This window comes from Myotis daubentonii, chromosome 4 (genome assembly GCF_963259705.1).
Source record: "Myotis daubentonii chromosome 4, mMyoDau2.1, whole genome shotgun sequence".
Lineage (NCBI taxonomy): Eukaryota > Metazoa > Chordata > Mammalia > Chiroptera > Vespertilionidae > Myotis > Myotis daubentonii.
The window spans coordinates 12,805,954-12,820,879 of record NC_081843.1 but is presented as its reverse complement, the minus strand read 5'-3'; the positions used below and the strand labels follow the sequence as shown (position 1 = coordinate 12,820,879).

General features: G+C 58.4%; 2 protein-coding genes across 3 annotated transcripts; both read left to right on the top strand.

The window, feature by feature from the left end:
* Positions 1–5: 5 nt before the first annotated feature.
* Positions 6–9,653, top strand: CIAO3 (cytosolic iron-sulfur assembly component 3). Of its 2 annotated transcripts, XM_059692569.1 has the most exons (11): positions 6–140; positions 1,296–1,391; positions 3,124–3,267; positions 3,584–3,716; positions 4,505–4,639; positions 4,942–5,060; positions 5,268–5,397; positions 7,487–7,559; positions 7,997–8,134; positions 8,642–8,799; positions 8,920–9,652. In XM_059692569.1, the coding sequence occupies exons 1-11, from the start codon at positions 75–77 to the stop codon at positions 9,156–9,158; spliced, it is 1,431 nt and encodes a 476-aa protein (XP_059548552.1). In that variant the 5' UTR covers positions 6–74; the 3' UTR covers positions 9,159–9,652. The 2 variants fall into 2 exon arrangements, with proteins under 2 accessions (XP_059548552.1, XP_059548553.1); XM_059692570.1 differs by lacking the exon at positions 4,505–4,639 and having other exon boundaries at positions 8,920–9,653.
* Positions 9,654–10,514: 861 nt separating this feature from the next.
* On the top strand, positions 10,515–14,910 carry CCDC78 (coiled-coil domain containing 78). Its single transcript, XM_059692568.1, has 14 exons — positions 10,515–11,347; positions 11,552–11,671; positions 11,758–11,844; positions 12,073–12,231; positions 12,493–12,560; positions 12,666–12,744; positions 12,850–12,975; positions 13,174–13,361; positions 13,434–13,550; positions 13,642–13,659; positions 13,716–13,790; positions 14,428–14,494; positions 14,575–14,675; positions 14,775–14,910. The coding sequence occupies exons 1-14, from the start codon at positions 11,288–11,290 to the stop codon at positions 14,884–14,886; spliced, it is 1,377 nt and encodes a 458-aa protein (XP_059548551.1). The 5' UTR covers positions 10,515–11,287; the 3' UTR covers positions 14,887–14,910.
* Positions 14,911–14,926: the final 16 nt, after the last annotated feature.

The window sequence follows — 14,926 nt, the reverse complement described above, 5'->3', positions numbered from 1 at the left end:
TTCCGGCAGCGTGGCGGAACCTCCGCGCCGTTTGGGGACGCCCGCGCGCCGCGCCGGACGGCAGTACGGCCGCCATGGCGTCGCCCTTCAGCGGGGCGCTGCAGCTGACGGACTTGGATGACTTCATTGGGCCGTCTCAGGTGGGCCGGCCGGGCGGGCGGGCGGAGGGGCCTGTCTCCCGTCTGTGTCGCCCCCTGGGAAATGGCCTCGGGACCCCGGCACGTGCCCCCGGGGTCCGACGCCAGGGAGGGCGGTCCCCCACCGGGTTACTCCGCCCCAGGGCGAGTCCGCGGGTTTGGGGGCCGGGGCTCGCCGCCCGCGCAGCCCAGAGAGACAAGCAGGAGCCAGTGATCGCGGTGCCCCCGGGGCGACCGGGTTAGGGGAGTGCGGGGTCTGCCAGCCCCTCCATCCTCCCGTCCTTCTTCACGGTCCGCATTCACTGCCCGTCAGGGCGCCTGAGGGAACAGGGCTGGGAGGGCCGGGGCATAGAAGCTGCGCCTGGGGCTTCACGGGCGGGTGTACGGAAGCCGGAGGGTGCCGGGCTCAGGATTGGGTGGGGAAGACCCTGCCCAGCTTCTCTGCAAACAGGGGAGGCGTCCCACCCCAGTCGCCCGAGCAGGGGAGCTGGTCCGCTGGAGTCCCCCCGTGGCTGCCAGGGTGTGTGGTCCCTGGCGTTGCCCTCCCGGAGGAGAGAGCTTGCCCCTAAAGGAGACCGGCAACTAGCTTGGGAAGGGGCGCTGTCCCTGTCTGGCGTACCTGCCCATCCATTGCCACCAGCGGTGCAGGCCCGAGTCCCAGGAGGAGGAGGGGAACACCCCTAGGCAGGGGTGAGCCGGGACAGGCCTCCTGCCCGGTCTTCCTGGGGCTGGTCATGTTTGGGAAGGCCATGGCCAGCGAGGCTCTCCTAGTGATAACGTGGCAGATGGGAAGGTGGGGAGAGAAATGAGCTTTTTTCTCGGGCACTAGGCAGGGAGGTGAGTGCAGACAGAGCACTCCTGCCAGTTCCTACGCTTCCTCTCAGCAGCCAGTGTAACACTGGCCGCTGGCTCGGGGGCGGGGCCTGGGGGGGGGCATGCCTCGGGTCACACTGAGAAGAGTAAAGGTCAGAGTTGGCAGTGTGTGCTGACAGGTTAGCATGCAGGCCCGTTAGCACCAGCCTTACGTGGACTGTGACCTGCAGAGTGCCCCCTCAGTGCCCGCAGGCGTGAGAGCCTGTGCCCGGTGGGAGAGCCCACCCGTCTTCCTTAGGGGCCTCTGTGCACTCAGGCCTGGTTTGGGGTCTCTCCCTGGTGTAGGAATGCATCAAGCCCATGAAGGTAGAGAAGAAGCTGGGACGTGGCGTGGCCAAGATCCACATTGAAGATGACGGGACTTACTTCCAAGTGAGTCAGGTAAGTTCCAGCCCAGATGACCTCAAACCCATTTCACCATTCCATCCAGCCACAAGCGCAGTGACCGGGAGACCTCCCACTCCCGCCAGTCCTTTTTCCCGGCTCAGATTCACTGACTGTCAGGGAGCCTGAGAGAACAGGAATGAATGGGAGGGGCCGGGGCCGGAGAAGCTGAATATGGAGCGTGGTCTGTTCTGCAGCGGGGGTTCTTTTTGCAGGGATGGTAGTTGCCATCTTCCCCTCTGTCTGTCTCTGTCTCTGAGTTCTAATTGCATAAGATTTTCCTATTTAGACCCCTTGTTCTTAGTGAATACCTACTTCCTGTATAATTAACAATGACAAAATCCTGATGTAATGGTGTTAAAAGTCACCTCGCTGCTCTAGCCAGTGTGCTCAGTGGTTAGAGTGACAGCCGATGCACAGAGGGTCCCGGGTCCCATTCCGGGTGAAGGGCACATGATGTACCTGGGTTGCAAGTTCCATCCCCTCCTGGGTCTGGGCATGTGAGAGAGGCAACCAATTGATGTGTCTCTCACATCAATGTTTCTCTCTCTCTGCCTCCCTCCCTTCTACACTCTTAAAAAATCAATGGAAAAAATATCCTCAGGTGAGGATTAACAACAACAAAATTTCCACCCCGCCTATCTGCCATCTGAACTCTGTGCCATCCGTGGACTATAGGCACCAGGGGTACTGGGCCCAGGAACCCCTTCCGAGCAGGGGGAGGAGCCCCAAGGTAACTCCTGGTGGGGATGGACAGTGGATCAAGCCTTTACAGGGAAAAAGCTGGCTATTAACTTGGTGCAGGCGGGTGAACACCTCAGGGGTCCCACCTGTTGCAGCACAGGGGACTGGGTTCTTTTTAGGGAAAAGACACCTCAGGAGGGGTCCCACGAATGAGGGGACCTAATTGAAGTGGGGGTGCCAGTGTGTCCTGCTGTCCAGAACAGCAGTGCTTGTTGTGGAGGGAAGGTGGGAAGCTCATCAGCCTCCTGCCTGGTACTGCATTGCATCCTGGGCCTTTAGGCTGATCTGACTCTAAAAGTACGTATTGAGCTCAAATGGTGGCTTTGTGCAAAGCGCAGGCCTAGTGAACTTAGCTCAGAGTTCCAGTCTCGGCCTCTGTGGCTCAGCTGGCCTTGGTTCAGACCGTGCCTGCTTTTGCAAAAGGAGTGAAGGGGCGCAGCTGGGATAATCGGCATCTAAGAAGAGTCCCTGAGTTTCAGCCTGGATACTGGACTCGAATACCAGTTCTCTGCTTGGCAGAGTCTGATTTGTTGCTGTCCATTGTGTCTTTCTCAACTCCAGGTGCTGGCACGGGGCAGATATAGCCACTGCACAGGCCCCACCATCTCCTCCCTCTGCCCTCTTTCCTTCTTCCTTTCTCCTTTCCCTGGCCGTTCTCTTCCTCTTTCAGAGCCTGGCCTTTGGCATTTTCCTGTCCTCATGGTCTCATGAATGCAGCCTGGGGACCAGCAACCCCTCCGGGACTCTGTGGAGAGTCGCCAGCCTCCAGCTGCGTTTGTAACAGTCAGAATTCGATGGTGCTATTTAAATGTAAAATGAGTATAAGTACTCCTGTAATAAGTAACTTTTAAAACTTTAGTGGCACATAAAACCAGCTAACTGTCATGTTGGTTGTCAGTGGTGTGAACAAGAAAATCAAGGTTTCTGGGAGGTCCCGCTATCCTCAGAGCTCTCTTTCCTCATTACCGGGTTCTTGTGCTTCCAGGACGGAGGGACACAGAAGCTGGAAAGGGCCAAAATCTCACTGGACGACTGTCTGGCATGCAGTGGCTGTGTCACCTCAGCAGAGACCGTGCTCATCACTCAGCAGAGCCATGAGGAGCTGCGGAAGATTCTAGATGCCAATAAGGTAAGTGGTGGACAGTCTTTGAGACTCTGCTGTAACCCAACATCAGCCCCAGCATCCTTCATTCATGCTGCCAAGGACAGCTCCTCTCTGGGTACTGTTTGTCCTGCGTCTCCAGTGACCCCACCTTTTTAAGTCTACTCCATGGGATCTCAAAGAATTCCTTGTCAGTATTTTGACAGTGAAGTGTCAGGCCCTGAATTTGGGTTCTGTGTACATAAAAACGGCATGCCCCGATGAGCTGGGCCCTCTTGCCAGCTCGGTACACTGGGAGTCAGTGTAAAACTCCAACGTGAATGGTGTGTCCTTCGCTTTGCAGACAGCGGCTCCTGATCAGCAGAAGCTGGTTGTCATTTCAGTCTCACCTCAGTCCAGTGCATCGTTGGCTGCAAGATTTCAGTTGAATCCTACAGACACCGCCAAGAAGTTAACTGCATTCTTTAAAAAACTAGGTAGGTGAGGAACCTTGTGTGAGTGCTACAGTTTGGAACACAGGCATGGAGAGGGGGCTCTTCACGCCTCCAAATCACTGAACTTACACGTATCAGAAACTATTATGAGTTTGACTTTAACTTGAAGTTTTTGCTTGATGGTTGGAAGCAGTGCCATTTAAGAGGACGCCATCTGAATCCTGCTGCACTCTGCCAGATCTGAGATTCGCCCACTCTTATTGTTTCTGAATATCGTTATCAAGGCTTATTTCCCAGGCCCGTTCTGGGTCTGGCTCAGATCGAATGGCTGACCTCTCTATATGCCAGGAGCAGGGAGGAGGTTGGGGTGAGCCTGGTGCAGACTGATGTCCTAGGCCAGTGGTCGGAAAACTGCGGCTCACGAGCCACATGCGGCTCTTTGGCCCCTTGAGTGTGGCTCTTCCACAAAATACTGACTTCTGCACATGGGCCACAAAGTTTCAATCGCACTGTACGTGTGCACCTGCACATGGTATTTTGTGGAAGAGCCACACTCAAGGGGCCAAAGAGCCGCATGTGGCTCACGAGCCGCAGTTTGCCGACCACTGTCCTAGGTGATGCCAAGTGCAGATGAAGGAGGCCATTTGTCAAACGCAAGCTTTCCAGATAGCAGCACAGGCTGTCCGTCCATAGCACAGCATGTCCTGTGACACTTTAACTGTGTGCTTCCTGTGGCCACTGGGAGGCAGACCCCCTGCTTCTGGGGGCATGGTCAACAGCACCTCACACTTTGCCATCCCTCATGGGGCTCATGGGTGCTCACCTTGCAGGGGCGCACTACGTGTTTGATACCGCCTTCTCGAGGAACTTCAGTCTCCTGGAGAGCCAGCGAGAGTTTGTGCGGCGATTCCGAGAACAGGCCAGCTCCAAGCAGGCCTTGCCCATGCTGGCTTCTGCCTGCCCGGGTATGCTCACACTGCTGACCAGATCAGCTGGATATGGGTAGTGGGAATGCTGGAGGGGGGGCGAGGGGGTTCTGTCAGCCCAGAACGGCCTCTTTGGCAGGAGCTGCTCTGCTCTGAGAGTCACGTGTAGTCACTTCAGTTCCCCCAAGACAGTAATCACGTGGCTGCTAGAAATAGAGTGGGATGTTCTTTAATGGGATGGGACTCCTTGTACAAGTAGGTCCACCCCCAGAATGTCATGTCACAGCCCACAGTGAGAGGTGAGTTATGAGCCACCCCCATTTGTTCCAAATTGGCCTCAGGCTGGATCTGCTATGCCGAGAAGACCCATGGGAGCACCATCATCCCCTACATCAGCACCGCCAGGTCCCCACAGCAGGTCATGGGCTCCCTGGTCAAGGACTTCTTCGCCCAGCAGCAGGTAACGGACATCCAGTGATGAGTGATTTTGTGTCATTGTCTTGAAAGATGAGCTAAGACCTGCAGTGTCCAGGGACCCACTCACAGACTTGTGGTCACTCCCGGCTGTTTCAGGCCGTGCCTGTGGGGTCACCCTGTTTCACCCTAAGAGGACCTCTTCGCTGCTGGGGTCAGGCAGTGACTCCACGTTCCACTTCTCTCCGTACAGCATGTGACCCCCGACAAGATCCACCACGTGACAGTGATGCCCTGCTATGACAAGAAGCTGGAAGCGTCCAGACCTGACTTTTTTAGCCAGGAACACCAGACGCGAGATGTGGATTGTGTCATCACGACAGGTGTGGGTCCTGCCGCCCTGAGCCCCTGCATCTCCAGGTCCGGGGCACAGGCTGGCATTGCCTAGGGCTGCCCCCAGGCTCTGGCTAGAGCTGTCGTCCCGTATGCAGAGCACCTCGGGGCCTAGGATAGGCAGAGGCCCTCCCTCAGAGCCTGGTTGGTGTTTACAGCTGTCTTGTCTCAGGGACCTGAAGCAGACTGGTCTCCCAGCACCACCAGTGTCTGCTCTAAAATAGTCTGTACAGCCCAGTCAGCATGACCCAGCACTTGAGCATCAACCTATGAACCTTGGAGGTGACCGTTTAATTCCTAGTCAGGGCACGTGCCCAGATTGCAGGCTCGGATCCCCTGTGTTGGCCGTGTAGGAGGCAGTTGATTGGGGATTCTCATCATTGATGTTTCTCTCTCTCTCTCCCTCTTCCTTCCTCTCTGAAATAAATAAAAATTATATATATATACTAGAGGCCCCGTGCACAAAAATTTGTGCACTCAGGCGTAGGGGGTCCCTCAGCCCAGCCTGTGCCCTCTCACAGTCTGGGACCCCTCGGGGGTGACCACTTGCTGGCTTAGACCTGCTCCCCGGGGGGGGGGGTTGGGCCTAAGCTGGCAATCAGACATCCCTCTGGCAGCCCGGCAGCCCTCAGGGGATGCCCACTTGCCAGCGGGGAGCAGGCCTAAGCTGCAGTCGGACATCCTTAGTGCTGCTGAGGAGGCAGGAGAGGCTCCCACCACCACCACTGTACTGGCAGCCATCAGCCTGGCTTGTGGCTGAGCAGAGCTCCCCCCTGTGAGAGTGCCCTGACCACCAGAGGACAGCTCCTGCATTGGGCGTCTGCCCCCTGGTGGTCAGTGTGTGTCATAGTGACCAGTCATTCCCAGTCTTTCTGCTGTTAGGGTCAGTTTGCATATTACCCTTTTACTATATAGGATAGAGGCCTGGTGCATGGGTGGGGGCTGGCTGGTTTGCCCTGAAGGGTGATCTGGATCAGGGTGGGGGTCCCGCTTGGGTGCCTGGCCAGCCTGGATGACAGGCTGGTGGCTGTTTGCAGCTGGTCACACCCCCTTCAGGGTGGGGGTCCCCACTGGGGTACCTGGCCAGCCTGGGTGAGGGGCTGAGGGCCGTTTTCAGGCTGGCGGGTGACTGAAGCTCCCAGCCTCTTTTTTTTTTTTTTTTTATTCTGGGATTTATTTACCTTCTATAGCTGTCACTGGAGCTGAGAGCCGGCTCCAGCTCTGAGGCTGTGGCTGGTTGAAAGCAGGTATCTGGGTTTGTTTAGCTTCTATAATTGAAACTCTGTTGCCATCACTGGCGCTATAAGCTCTGAGCCCGCAGACGGCTGAAAGCAGGTTTCTGGGTTTGTTTAGCTTCTATAATTGCAACATTGTTACATCTGGAGCTCAGAGCTGGGCGGCGGCAGGCAGGGAACCTTGGCTTCCTCCGTCACTGGAGCAAGCAAGCCTCCTGTTCGCTTCAGCTGCCTGGCTGCCGGCCACCATCTTGGTTGGCAGTTAATTTGCATGTCTTGCTGATTAGCCAATGGGAAGGGTGGCGAAGTTACAGTTAATTACCATGTTTCTTTATTATTAGATAGGATGATCTGTACACGGAGATGGGTGTAGAGTTTTGTCAGCCTTCTGGCTCACATTGATTATCACATTGATTATTGATTATCCTCACATTGATTATTTCTGAGTTGAGCAGCCTCACAGTGTCTCCAAATACCTTAAAAAACTTAAAAAAAGAGAGAGGAAAAAAAAGAAGAAAAATAATAAATGCTGGAGAACTCAAACAGGAAGGTCTCCATGCATAAGCACATCCCAGATGGCACCCTACTGTGGAGCACCTGGGATTGGGGCATTCTGAGCCCCACCCAGTCACTGTGAGGGGGTGCAGTCCCAGGGCCCTCCTGAGGGTCTTCAGAAGTGGAGTCTTCACCCCTGTGCCCAGGGTTGTCCTCTACCCACAAGCCAGCAGGCCTCAGGTGACAAGTTACAGGTTGCTAGGGGTGCAGAGCATGTGGGTGTTCTTGACATTCTCTGTTTTTACTGAAATCCCAGCTGATGAGCATCTGTGCTGTGGTTCCATTGCAGGAGAAGTTTTCAAGTTGCTAGAAGAAGAAGGGGTCTCACTATCAGAACTGGAGCCAGCCCCCCTGGACAGTGTGTAAGTCACTACCTGTCATAGTGGAAGGGATGAACAGACATTCGGTGTCGGGGCACTGTTGACATTGGGGGTTGCAGGTCCTGGCCAGAAGCTGAAGCATGTGGTAATGGGCAGTGTCCCCCTCCCCACCTCTTCCCACCATAGCTTCCTTCTGGTCGGTTCCATGCCCGCCCTGTGGTCTGTCTTGGTGTCCACAAAGGCGGTTGTCATCAGAAATGACACCAACTTGATACAGGTCTGAGCTCACCAGATCCAGGTGACTCAGTGGAGGGGGCCAGTCTTCTCCCACCTCCTGACACACCAACAAAGCCCCCAGGGGTCTGTGACTCATTCCCACTTAGAAAGCAAACTCCCTCCACCATGAGAGACAGAGGTCACCAGGAAGCCACAGCAGATAGCGGCCCTGCTGCCACCTGAGGCCTTGCTCTCCTCCCTAGGTTCAGCAGCGTGTCTGTTCAGGAGCCCACCAGCCATCGAGGTGGGGGCTCTGGGGGCTACCTGGAGCACGTGTTCCGGCATGCAGCCCGAGAGCTCTTTGGAATCCACGTAGATGAGGTCACCTACAAACCCCTGAGGTCAGTGGGAAGGGCAAGGTGGGGGCAGCCTCGGCCCTGGGTCCCTGGCTGAGGTGGGCTTGGCGGAAGACAGCTGGGTTTGGCGCAGATCCTGAGTCACTGGACAGGAGCTGGTCCTCTCCTCTGGCTCCCCTGAGTGGCCAGAACTCTCCAGGCCTTGATCTTCCTATTGTAAAGGTCGGGGTCCCCGGCCCACCCCATGGCAGTCCAGAGACCTGAGAGGCTAGTGGTGGCAGGGTGGCAGACCCGGCACAGGATGTCCTGCTGGGACATCCCATCTCAGAAGGAGGGTAGGGCTTTGTGTCTGACCTCACTTCACCACATGGCCATCCTTGGGAAGCGGGGTTCCCATTCTACAGATCGGGAAACCGATCTGGGGTGGTCACCTGCTGACTCGTGGAATTAAGTTTTCTGCCCTCCCTCTCCGTCACTGTCCTTCACCGGGAGCTGGTAAGGTTGACATGATGCCTGTGGGTGAGGATGAGCGTGGTGGTCTCTGCTCCCCAGGAACAAGGATTTCCAGGAGGTGACGCTGGAGAGTGAGGGCCGAGTCCTGCTGCACTTCGCTGCGGCCTACGGCTTTCGTAACATCCAGAACCTGGTGCAGAAGCTCAAGCGAGGGCGCTGCCCATATCATTATGTGGAGGTCATGGCCTGCCCCTCAGGTATTCTCAGCAGGCCCACTCACAGGTGGTGCAGGGGCCCCTGGTGGGACTCTACTCCTGGTGTGCCAGCACCCTCCCCGTGGCCATGCCCTCACCCTCGCCCATCCTGTTCGGCCACAGGTTGCTTGAACGGCGGAGGCCAGCTCAAGGCCCCCGAGATGCCGGGCAAGGAGCTCCTCCAGCACGTGGAGAGGCTGTACGGCACGGTCAGGACGGAGGCACCGGAGGATGTGCCTGGGGTCCAGGAGCTGTACGAGCACTGGCTGCACGGCAAGGACTCAGAGCGTGCGAGCTGCCTGTTGCACACGAGCTACCATGCAGTGGAGAAGGCCAGCTCTGGACTCAGCATCAGGTGGTAGGAGGGCTCACCATAGCCAGTGCCAGGACCTCAGGACCCAGGGCTTGCCCCCAAAATGGTGGGTGAGCTGCGAGGACGTACTAGAACCTACATAGAGATGGGACTCAGGACCCACAGCCAGTAAAGATGACTTCCAGCCTGGACTCCCCAGCGCAGGCCACAGTGTCTATAGGGTACTGGCACCTCTCCACAGGCCCATGCCTACGGGCAGTGCCCTTGCTCTTGCTGGTTGCGGTGAGCCAAGTGTGTGAAGGTTTCAGCCAGTCCCATGAGGAGCTTAAGGCAGAGTAACAGTGGGGTTCCACCTGGCCCTTGTGGCTCAGCTGTTGAGCATTGACCTATGAACCAGGTGATCATGGTTTGATTCCGGTCAGGGCGCATGCCCAGGTTGCAGTATCGATCCCCAGTAAGGGGTGTGCAGGAGGCAGCAAATCAGTGATTCTCATCATTGATGTTTCTCTCCCCCTCTCCCTTCCTCTCTGAAATCAATAAAAATATATGTATTTTTAAAAGTGGGGTTCCTTTCCATTTCTAGAGTTACTCCTGAAGCCCCGGTAGGGATGGGCCAGGCCTGCCCAGGTTAAGCTTGCAGCCCAGCATGGGGAACCTACTGCGCTTGGCAGCAAAGTTCACCCGCAGGAAAGCAGCCCCACGCTGGGGAAGCCGTGCCCGCTCCACCTGGGCCTGGGTGCCTATTTTAAGGAAGCTGTGGCCTCCAGGGCCTGGGAACCTATGTTCTCCACTGCTGGACCCCCACTTACAGGGCGGGGGGGGGGGGAGCACACAGGGCTCTGCCTGCAGGCCCGTCCCCACTACACGGAAGGACTTCCTCTGAAAGCAGCTTCTAAGAGCTTCTGCCAACATTGAAAAAAGAGCTTTTCAGAGTTTTAAAGTTCAAAAGCCCTGTACACCCTGCTAGACTATTTCCCAAACATTCAGATCTCAGGGCTCAAGTGCATCCCAGAGGGGCCCACATGTCCACCACCAGGAAGCACCAGAGTGCCCACCCTCCCTCACAGTGGGGCTTCCCTCTCTGGACCCGAGGGAGGGCTGTGCGCGAGAGGGGTCAGCTCCAAACACCCAAACACACACACACACACACACACACACACACACACACACACACCAGATAAAGAGCCCTGCTCCCTGCTCCAGGGGCTACCTGAGGGCCCGGGTGGAACCCCTCGCTCCAGGTTCAAGCTGACCGGCTCCTGCGGACGCCGGCTCCTGGCCAAACCACCGCTCGCTGCCGGCCGCGCCGCCTTGAGCCACGCCTTCACCCAGGCTCTGCCCCACCCAGGTCTCAGTCCGAAGGCCACGCCTCCTTCAACAGGCCCCGCCCTCCTGGCCTCCCCCACCGGAGCCGGGCCGGTGTCCCACAGCGCCTTTCCCGGGCGGCCCACCTACTCGCGCCGGCTGTGCGGACGGGCTGAAGGGCACCCGACAGAGGCGGCTTTCGGGCGCTGCTTACGGGACCCGGACGGAGCGCGGTGCTCAGCCTGGCCGCCACCAACGGCCCCCCGACCCGCCCGGCCCAGACCCTGCGTGCGGCGGGGCCCCACACCTGCACTGGGAGCGCGCGTGCGCTGGACAGAGCCTTCCTGGCCTTCCTGCCCCTAATCAGGACATCTGCGCCCGCTTCCCTCAGGCTGGGGAGTGCGGGGTCTGTGCAGTTTGTTCTGCCCTCGGCCCGTCCCAGCGCCCAGCATCACTGGGAGGAACAAAGAAGGCTCCTAACGGGTGTGCGAACCACAAGGCAGGGCAGGGCACCTCCTACAGCAGTGGCAGCTCCTTTTCGTGCGCGCTGCCTCACACCTGTCCAGACTGGGCGCTTTCAAGCACTCCTGGTTCCATCCGCGCCCCGGAAAATGCTGGGGTGCTGGTCTGCATTTCCCAGCTAAAGCAACTAAAGCCAGAAAAAAATGGTATGCAATATATGAAGGAGCTGAGTTCCCCCCACCTCCCCAACCACTGAACTCTGTGTGCCCTTTCGTGGGAGAAGAGGGGGGCGGGGAGGCGGGAGACTCTGTGGACCAACAGAGACCTTAGCAACACAAGCCCTAGTGTCGCAATAGCAGGCCAGTCAACGAAGCTGCACTGGGCTCGGGGCAGCCAGGGTTCCTCTTGCCTATGGAGCGAGCGGCAGCTGCAGGCCCCAGGCCGGGGGCGCCATCTCAGGCCGTTAAGAATGTGAGTCCTCCCAGAATGCGGCTGCTTTTGCCTTGGGGCTGGGGCCCTCCCTGACCCCTCAGGGACATGTCCTGGGCCTGACCCTTGGCATGGGCCTGGCTTTCCCGTCAGCTAGGCTGGGCATGTGGGGGTGGATGTGGGGGTGTGGGGGCCACAGCCTCGGCCTGAGACCCACCTGTGGGGTGGGTGGCGGTTCCTCCCCAGGTTCTACCACTGAGTGAGGATTCACTGCCAGGAGTCCCTAGGGACGCCCCAGCCTGGGTCACCGGTCTTAAGACAGAGCTTCCCTCAGATCTAGAGCTGAGTGAGGAGCAACGGCTGCAAGTGAGTATAGGGGCCCTGAGGAGCTAGCAGGAGGGGGGTGCCCACAGGATCCCACAGGTACCACCTCTCACCCCGGCCACCCACAGATCTCCAAGGAGCTGGTCGACCTGCAGATCACAACCCATCGTCTGCGGGAGCAGCACGAGACTGAAATCTTTGAGCTAAAGAGTGAGGTGGGCGCTGATGTGTGCCCACAGATGCCAGCCCAAGTCCTTGCCGGGATGCGTACCTAGGACCAGTGCTATGGGGGGTTGCAGGTGTGCCCCTCGTGACGGGTGACAGGGTTCTCACAGAGTATCTGATCCCTGCATGTCCCGCACGCGCTGTGTCCACGTGTGCCCAGACGGGTGTTCATCTGGCCCAGCAGGCGGGTGCACCTGCTCACCCTGGTCACCCCACAGGTCCTGCGGCTGGAGAACCGGGTGCTGGAGCTGGAGCTGGAGCTGCATGGAGATCATGCAGCCCCAGCAAAGACTGATCCAGGGCACCTCCAGGCATTTGCACAGGAGCTTGAGCAAAAGGCCAGGGGTCAGGAACACTGCAACCATCGCATTCTTCAGGTCACCATGAGCACATGGAGGGCCTGACTGGGTGGGAGCCAAGTAGGGGGTGCAGCAGGGGTGCAGTGAGGCTGGGACCCACTCTCCTGCACAGGCACAGCCCAAGGACTTCCAGGCTCCTGAGAAGCTGGGAAATGACATGAGTGTGCAGTCATCTTGCCCGGCGCCTGCCCACGTTTCTCCCAGCCCAGGGTTGGGGTGGGGCAGTGCAGGGGAGCCAGAGCTTGGGGTCTCATCCAACCAGCTCCATGTACCCCACAGCTACAGGGAGAAATGAAGTGGATGCTGGAGCAGCACGGGGCCCGCCAGCAAGCACTGGAGATGCGCGTGTGAGTGGCTGCCTTACCTGGCACAGTGCACGCAGCAGCTACTCTAAAGGGGCAGAGAGAGCCCCCTATCCTGGGCCTCACTGAGCCTCACACCCATGTCTGCAGGGCAGCCCTGGGCCAGCAGCTGCAGGGAGCCCAAGAGGAGGCCAGGACAGCCGGGCAGCGACTGGCTGCACAAGCTGTGGTGAGGCCCAGTTATACCCATTTGAGATCTGGGGGACAGGGGTCCTATAAGCTTAGTAGAGGACCACCTCAAGGAGCATAGGTTCAAGGCTGCCTCCGTCCCCAGGTGTTGTCCACCTGCCAGGGCCAGCTCCGCCAGGCTGAGGCTGAGAATGCCAGGTTGCAGTTGCAACTCAAGAAGATGAATGAGGAGTACACCATCCGGCTGCAGCGCTACTCCCGAGCCCTGGTGGTGAGCACTGGGCAGGGTGGCACTGTTGTGGGTGAGAGGCCCCCGGGTCCTGGGGAGCCCAAGCCTGGCCTGGGTTTGCTGAACTGTTTCAGGGACCCTCTGGGCCTCACCTACTGCACTGTAGAACCTGCTCCACACAGGAGCTGTGGGGAAGGGTGTGGGCCCTACCAAGCTCAGGCCCCACCCCATCTCCCCCAGGAATACGCAGATGGCACAAGCCAGGCACCTACAGGTGTAGCCCTCCGGACATTCCTGGAGACCACTCTGGAGGACATCCGAGCAGCACACCACAGCCGTGAGCAACAGCTGGCCCGAGCTGCTCGAGTCTACCGTAAGCGCCTGGCAGACCTGAGCCAAAGACATGAGGAACTGTTAGGTGCCCACAGGTAGGCCCTTCCCTTCCCCTGAGATGGGCATCTGGGGTGGGGTGGCTCTACATGACCCCCCAGCTGGTTTAGTGTACAGCAGGTGCTGGCGGACCCCAAAGGAGCACCTGGGAAACCCAAGGCCACCTCTGATGAAGTCACCTCAAACCTGGAGCCACTGCCTCTGCGCCTGGTCACACAGCTCCAGAAGCTCCCAGTCCAGGTGACCCATCACTGCTGCCCCACACTGGCCTTGGGGCACCGAGCCCAGAACTCACCCTGCGGCCCATCCCAGGCTCAGCAGAGCCCCTGCTCCAGGGCCACTGAGCAGCCCGCCTCGTTCAGCTGAGAATCCCTATCACCAGCTTATCGCAGAGGGCTCAGCGCACTGCTCTTTTCCCCACAGAAGAGACCTGACGAAGCCTCCCAGGGGAGCACATCAGAGCCACAGTGAGTGCCCTGGTGTGGGTGTCGGGGGGACCTGCAAGGGGGTACTCACTTATTCTAACGAGTCTTAACTGCTGGGTGGGGTTCTGGTTGCAGCAGTGAAAGTGGTGGGTCTGTGCCCTCCCTCAGGTCTGTCTGTATGGGAGACACTAATAATTACAGAAAAGCCAAGTCCCCGGGTGAAGGGGGCCCTGACGGGAGGGCTGTCCTCAAGGGCGGGTGAGGGAGAGCCCAGGGAAAGGTGTTTCAGTTGAGCCAAGGGACAGGGCAGGAGCAGGTTACCTGGTGCCCTTCACAGCCTTGCCTCTGGGCCCCATGCTTCCAACAGTGCAATGAGCAGGGGTAACGCAGGCCCACCTCGCAGGGTTTTGGGAAACAAACCCCCAGCACAGGGGGAGGCCCCCTAGCACCCTTACAGACACTGGGGCCGCTTCCCAAGCTGGCCTGGGGCCCTCTTGACCTGGGCTGCCCTGCCCCCATGCACAGATGGCTCCCATAGTGGCAGGGTGGGTCCTTGCTGTCCTGAACTTGCCCCCAGCAGGCACCTCAAGTATTTAGGTGCCCCGACTTGAGCAGTGCCACTGGTCAGCTCCTGGGCCAATACCTGCCCTCATGTCCACCCCCCCTTCTTCTCTCACAGGAGCCTGGAAGCTGAATCCTGGGCCCAGATCCACCAGAAACTCCGGGACTTCTATCATAGCACCCAGGTAGTAGGGGGCAAGGTGTGGCCAGGGATTCCGTCCTCATACTCTGTTCTGGCTCATGCCTTATGCCCCTCCAATGTCAGGCAAAGCTGGAACGTGAGCGGGCAGAGCTGCTAGTCAGAGCCACGATGGCTGAGGCACAACTTTCTGAGCTTCAGGAGTATGTGGACCAGCACTTAGGCAGGTGAGCTTTCGGAAAAGTGGGATGGGTGTGGATCGCAAACACTAGAGGCAGGGCTTGTCCACGGCCTGGCAGGTTACTAAGGCTGGTCCCTCTGAGCAGGTACAAGCAGGAGATCCTGAGGCTGAGGAAGCTGGTGGGTCCAGGAGACCCACAGAAAGTGAAGGCCGTACCTCCAACCAAGCCTCAGCGCCCAAGGACCCGCAGCCGCTAACCAGTATCAGGTAAACTCAGAGCACACCTCTTCCCGGCCA